This window comes from Sinocyclocheilus anshuiensis, unplaced genomic scaffold, assembly GCF_001515605.1.
Source record: "Sinocyclocheilus anshuiensis isolate Anshui unplaced genomic scaffold, SAMN03320099.WGS_v1.1 scaffold535, whole genome shotgun sequence".
NCBI lineage: Eukaryota > Metazoa > Chordata > Actinopteri > Cypriniformes > Cyprinidae > Sinocyclocheilus > Sinocyclocheilus anshuiensis.
The window spans coordinates 142,429-149,673 of NW_015551063.1; the positions used below are offsets into that span (position 1 = coordinate 142,429).

The 7,245-nt window shown below is 35.1% G+C and overlaps 1 protein-coding gene across 3 annotated transcripts in view; it reads left to right on the plus strand.

The window, feature by feature from the left end:
* pcdh11 (protocadherin 11) overlaps nucleotides 1-7,245 on the plus strand; it is a 203,872-nt gene that overhangs the window by 20,613 nt on the left and 176,014 nt on the right. Inside the window, exon 4 of one of the 3 annotated variants that reach the window (XM_016451828.1) lies at nucleotides 1,007-2,519. The exons of the other annotated variants lie outside the window; for them this stretch is intronic. Coding sequence (XP_016307314.1) covers nucleotides 1,007-1,090 — 84 coding nt within the window. The 3' untranslated portion in view covers nucleotides 1,091-2,519. Of the gene's footprint in view, nucleotides 1-1,006; nucleotides 2,520-7,245 lie in introns of those variants that run through there. 3 annotated transcript variants of the gene reach the window in all.

A 7,245-nucleotide genomic window follows, 5' to 3' on the forward strand; every position in this document is an offset into this window, starting at 1 on the left:
TATATATATATATATACAGTATATACTGCATACTGCATACTGGATGAATGGATGTATATATATATATATATATATATACTTTTATTCAGCAAATATGCATTAAATTGATTAAAAGTGACAGCATAGGCATTTATAATGTTACAAAAATAAATGATTTTCTTTCGAACTTTCAGTTCATCAAGGAATCACATGAGGTTTAGAAATACATGTTTGTGTTTTTGCATTTCTGAAGCTGGAACAGCAGTCTGAGTTGTTGTTGTTTTTTTCCCCCTTCCCCAAATAAACCCAAATTTATTCGTATACGTTTTATCCGCATGTGTGTTTCCTAGGAAACGAACCATGACCATGACATCACTGGCGTTGTGTTCTACCAGTGAAGCTGCACTGTAATATCAGTTTTTTTTTAAAGTCACTCAATGTTCATTTAGCATTTCTGAAGAGTGAATCTACTATATAAAGAGCTTTGAAATGGTACTTTCCTCTTGCACATGCTCATTAGATTGAACACATCCACAGCTGCTCGCAGATATTTCAATGATGGATTTAACAGATTGAGTAATAATGAAGCAAATATAACCTTATTAACTGAGTTTATCATATTTTTTAAACATGTTCATTAAAGTATTATCCAGATATCTTAAAAATAAATATGTTTTAGTCACATGAGCTTCCTGTTGTCATTAATGAATGAGTGTTGCTGTAGTGTGGTGGGTGTCACGGCACATTTGGAGCAAAAAGCAATTTGGTTTACCTGCATGCACTGACTAGTCACTTTTCCCAGCATTCTTCAAGGTAAATCTGACGAGATAAAAATAACACCAACCTCTCTCTGTCTGTTCCTTGAAGAATGCTATTCCTCTCCCTCTCTCTCTGTATGCATGTGAATGTATATGTCCAGAGAGAGAGGTCTTCATTATCATCTTACACAGTACATACTGCAGCTTAGCAAGCCAGATGATTTTGTAACTACAATCTCCCTATATCTGTCTGTCTCTCTATATTACAGGAGACGGCACTGAAACCACCACTCTATGGCACACTCTGTGGCACAGGTACAGCTCGCTCCCACAGGATAAAAATCAATCTCTAGCTGCCATTTCCTAAAGAGAGGGAGGGAGGGAGAGGAAGGCACTCACTGAAGAGGTGAAAACACGAACTGTACAGATTCTCCAGCCTCAAACGAGTCCTAGAGAGTAACGCCAGACTAATTTAACCATCCGAAACTCTGCTTGTGACATGTAGGAGGTTTGAAATGTTTTGTTTGACCCCTTTTGTCCTCATTCACCGGTTGCACCGAATAGGGCACGAGAGACACCTCCACTCTGCTTATCCAAATGGAATATGTATATGGCAAAGACCTCTGTATAGGATGTTTATATAGATATGTATTTATGTATAGTAGCAGCACAGTCCTTGTCGTCTGTGTGTCTATTTATTGATTTTGTTCACTGATTTTCTTGATTGACACGTTAGACAAAGTTCGATGAAACTTCGATGCGCCTGGTGGTTGTTTCTTTTTTTCCTTTTTCATATCCTTTGCTCACCTGCTTTTACTGTTTCATTTGTTCATTCTGTGCTCGTATCCGATAGATCACGGTAGTGATACGGCTAACTCCATTGACATTACATTGAAATGCATGGCCCTCCATAGGAGGTAACAGCACGTTTTAGCTCTGTCACTGATTACCTCCAAACTTGGGACGTGGAAGATTCAAAACGAGCCCTAATGCTTTGCTAGGCTGTAATCATATGGGACAGCGCTCCCGCTTCCTAATCAAAGAATCCCCTTGTACGCAGTAGAAAGGGACACCGGGTCTGACCTTTATATGTTGTAGTCCGCTTTTACCAGAGCCAATATAACTTGTGAGATGTATTTACTGATTTTGAATAGAAAGCCTCCGGCAATCTTGTCATACGAGATGGTAGGTTTTAGTTACATCACCTGGGTGTTTGTATATTCTGAAACTGACATGCTAAGTATATTAAAAGTAGAAAATACAGTACCGAGCACGAGAATACAACGTGGACTATACAGATTTTATGTCAACAGCAATACATTTACGATAAATCGAGAACTCACCCCACATGAGCACTTTAAAGTCGTCATAATAAGCATCCCACAGCTAAAGCTCTCTTCTGTGAAACTCAACAGTTGGGTATTTCCATCTTGAATGACTATTACATCACTAATAAATTGCTTCACTGGATAGCACTTTTGTTCAAGCAGTAATTTACTCCTTTTTAGCAAATGGACTGATTTGTAGAAGTGTCTTGGGCCCAAATGTTTGACCTCTTATTCTTGCAGAGGTATCAGATTTCTTAATGGTGTCAAGTGTAACGCTCTGGAGTAGGTAACACAGAATGACTCACACATAAAACTGTGCACTGTGCAAGAAACAATTAGACATGCCTGGATATTTGCCATAGACAAAGAATGAGAGGAGAGGAAAAAAAAAAGTAACAAATTGACTTTTTTCTTTTCATGTAAGGAGTTGGTTAAATCACTTTCATTATAAATAAAGCACCTTACATTATCTTTGTATTCTATGTTGATTTGCCAACTTGTGAAGTAAACTGTATATAACTGTTTTATGTATGTTTGAGCTTTGGAAGTTTATTAAAGTATTTTGCATTGTATTGCACATTTCCATGTGTCATTTATTGACCAACCAATTTTAAGTTAATATACTGTGGGGTCCAAAACTCTGAAATGACTAGTGTTAATGATTCTGTATTGTAGTTTTCTAATGTATTTTTTTTTTTAATTAGATTGATTGATTTTTATATTATTTAGGTAACTTTTACAATGAGGTTCCATTAGTTAACATTAGTTAATGCATTAACAAACATTAAATAACAATGAGTAATATATATTATTGTATATATATTTTTTACAGTATTTATTAATCGTTGTTAATGCTAGTTGCTAAAATACAGCTGTTTATTGTTAGATCAGGTCCATTAAATAATTTTTATATAATGTCATTTTATAAATCATTTTAATAATGTATTAATACATGTGGAAATTAGCATAAATTAAGATGAACTAACAATGAAAAATACTTCTTTATTCAAGTAAACTAATGTCGTTGACGAATGTTAACAAATGGAACTAAAGTGTTAACTTTATTTACTTATTCATTTTGATTATCTTTTTAAGGGGGAAACGTTTTTTCTATGAGGTCTCTCTCTCTCTCTCTCTCTCTCTCTCTCTCTCTCTCTTTCTCTCTCTCTCTCTTAATGTGGAAATTAGCATAAATTAAGATGAACTAACAATGAAAAATACTTATTTATTCAAGTAAACTAATGTCGTTGACGAATGTTAAGAAATGGAACTAAAGTGTTAACTTTATTTACTTATTCATTTTGATTATCTTTTTAATGGGGAAACGTTTTTTCTATGAGGTCTTTCTCTCTCTCTCTCTCTCTCTCTCTCTTTGTTATGTTTTGTGTTAATTATTACTTTATTTACCATTTAACTTATTTTCTTTTAAAATATTTCTTTTATTTTTTATTGTTATGGTTTATGTTAATTATTACTTTATTTCCCATTAATAACTTTTTTATTATTATTGTACTGTGACGCTTTAAGCTAAATGTTGTGGTGCAGTAATTAAAACCTACATAAAACACAGAAGTCGTGTTAGCGCACATGGGCTCTTTAAACTCACAAGTACACTGCAGTCTATGGAAGTACATAAATTACAATACCAAATGTTTTGCCCAATTATGCAACTGCACTGGAATATATGCATCTTTTGAAATATACCTTTTTTTTTTATCTAAGACTGAAAAATTACAATTTTAAGGCTCACTGATCACACAACTGTATTTCCTCAACATCCGTTTGTGAGCAGGCCCAAGAGCCAGCCATTGTTCCCATGTATGTGGTTTCAAAGCAGCTGTTCCAGAAGTTCACATGAAAGAAATGAGAAATGAGAGGTGCAATGGAAAACTATTTAATTGCTTATCAAAGTTACTTTAAATTGCAAGACTGGAGAGCTAATCATTTCCCTTGAGGGAAATATGTCCTTGGTGATTAGAGAAAATGGTGCACATTCACTATGTTGAGCTTGTATCTTTTTGTCTTCCTGGGATAGTGTGCAAATGTCAGCCTGCTATTAATATCGCAATGTAAACTCTCAATGTACTCTGTGTACATTCATGACGATGTTGGCATGCACTCTTCCATAAGAACTAAATGATAAGACCATCACCAAAGCACATCATAAAACTAATTTTGCTCACTCAACTTGCACAAGCGTTTCCGATAAATACGAAACCATGTTTAACAATTCAGTGTCAGATATGTAAAAGATAACTTCAGCAGGCTGCTGCTTCGACACCAGCACAGCACTAGCAACACCAAGGTCATGGGTTCAATTCCCAGAGAATGCATGAGCTGATTAAATATAGCATGAATGCAATGTAAGTCACTTTGGATAAAAGCGTCTGCCAAATGCATAAATGTAAACATTTTATCAGATGAGAAAATACAAAAGTACAAAACACAAGACACTAGCACAGTTATGTAGGAAATCATTTGCCTTGTACAACGGTCAATTATAGGCTACTGTTAAGTGGTCGTTATACAAATCTGAGTGCAGAACGCTGCAATCAACCAATCGCAATAAAGTATTCCAGAGAGTCTTATTACTGTCTTTGGATTTAAAGAATGGGCAAAAATCTTCCAACAGATTGGTCTCCATCTGCTGGCAAATTATGTTTCTTAAAGATATGTAATTTAGCCATTGTTATTCTTCAAATTGACTGTGACAGCTGAGGAGAGATTCTTGTGTTGGCTCTGCTTGATTTGTGGCATTGAGCTTAAATGTATTATTTGTTTGACAGCATTTAGAGGAAGGAGAATTCCCTCCGAATCAAATAGAAATGCTAGCTGCATGCAGTGGATTATGTGGCTCCATGTGGTGTGCTCAAAGCTGAAATACCTGCACGTTGGCTCATAATCTAATAAAGCAACTGTCAATAAGGAGATTTATTAACTGAGTCTGTAAAGTTACGGCCTTAATAATGGAGATGCCTCAGGGATTGACCGCATTAGCCTAGAACAACCTTCAACATATTAAAGGTGCAGTTCACCCAAAAATTGAAAATCATTTACACACAAAATTAGGTAATGTTCGTTTACACTACTGTTCAAAAGTTTGGGGTCAGTACCAAAGATTTCTGTCAAACAAATGCTGTTCTTTTGATTTTTGTATTCCCTGATCAAAATGTATCCTGGTTTCAACAAAAATATTAAGCAGCGAAACTGTTTTCAACATTGATCATACTAATAAATGTTTCTTGAGCAGCAAATCAGCATATCAGAATGATTTCTGAAGGATCATGTGACACTGAAGGCTGGAGTAATGATGCTGAAAATTCAGCTTTGATCACAGAAATAAATTACATTTTAAAATATATTAAAATACGAAACTGTTATTTTAAATTGTAATTAGAGTTTACAGTATTGTTTTATAAAATAAACATATTTTACTGTATTTTTTATTTAATAGATGCAGTTTTTTTTTCCCTTTGGAATGTCATGAAAGTGTAACTTTTGGGTGAACAATATTTTTAATGTCTCATTTGTTTGCACTTTACCTTTACATCTGTCCTTCCACAGTGTTACAACCCTCAGAAACACATTTTTTGCTTTTCGTTTTCTGTGAGTGTTGGTGGGAAAGAACAAATGCATAAATACATAAATTATATCTAAAAATAAATAAAGAGTTGCATTTAATTTTGATTAATTTAAGGAAACTTGATGATTTGAAACAAGCTGCACTGCCAGGCACAGCACAATGAAAGTGATACCAGTGAGGATTTGCATTACTTGACTGTGAATGCCTATGAAAGTACCTCTCCGGCAGCTGCTGACTATGAGAGTACTGCACCATAGGAGAGCTCATGAATTAATAAATCGCCTGGACTTTAGAATGACAAAATGTATTTTGAGGAGGAAGTGCAACAAAACATATGTCTTGAGAGAGTATTTATAATTCATATCGATCATATCCTGTGTCCTCAGTATTACATCACACACAGAGATGGGCAGAATGGGGCCGGGATTTGAGGGTACAGGAGAGTCGTCCATCGTTATAAATGATCAGGTACACTAGGGAATTACTGCAGACTGAGAATATTGTGTGCAAGTCCCAAAGGGTTTGCTGATTATCTCTATGTAGTGCTATTTATGCATTTCTGTGCAGCAGGGTAGGAAACTGGAAGATGGTCTCTGTTATTTGCACTCAAGGCAGTGCTGCGTGCTCCTGCTGACAAATCTCTGCCAAACTGAATAATTCAATCATGCTATTCTTTTTGCACTTCTACATTTGTGTGTTCAAAAATCGGTGTCTCAAAGACACAGGTTGTCGCTGTGGCTTGTTAAAATCTGCCCATTTGTTAAAAGTACAATGGTATAAATATTCACAAGCCACACAGTGATGACTATTTTTAGACTGCATGGATTTGCATACAATTGCTCTGAGATAGCTGATATTAATGTTATTGATTAAGGATGCGAATTGTGATTCTGTATGTATGCAGACATTTCTTTGAGTATAGAACTGAGCAGTGTGTTTTGTCCACTACAAAGTCTGTTTCTCACATTCAAATGTAGGAGAGATTGTCCTAAATGGGTCTCTGCAGCCATATAGCTTTTTGTTGGTTTTCGGGAGCTTAGGAATTGCTTTTTAAACATGATTGTCGTTCTTGTTTGTTTTGGATTGCCAGGTGGTATAGGCTTATTATTCCAAAGGGAAAATGTAAAAAAGCTTCAAAATGAATACACTGCTGTCTGATTAAATGCTCTCGAAATTCAATTGAAGAACGTTGTTATACACTAATCTTCAGGAGGATGCTGTCTTAGAAATACATTCTTTTAAAACAAGGGATCAGAATTAAATTTCCAGGGCTTGTTTTTCATTTTGTCTGCATAGTCATTCTAGCAAGGTAATGTTTGTGTGTCACATCTTTGCTGTGCTCTGCAACGCATTGTTCACAATGCAGTATTTATTTATAAATGGCATGACATTATTAAGGTTTTTTATGTTATGTTAAAAGGGGAGAGTTCACCCAAAATCAATTTTGTCGTCATTTACCTTCATGTCTTTCCAAACCTGTATGACTTACTTTCTTTCTTTGGAACATCAAAGAAGATATTTTGAGATATTTTGACAATGGAGGTGTTTTTGTGTTTTGCAGAAGATGGAAAGTTATATGGCTTTGGAACAACATAAG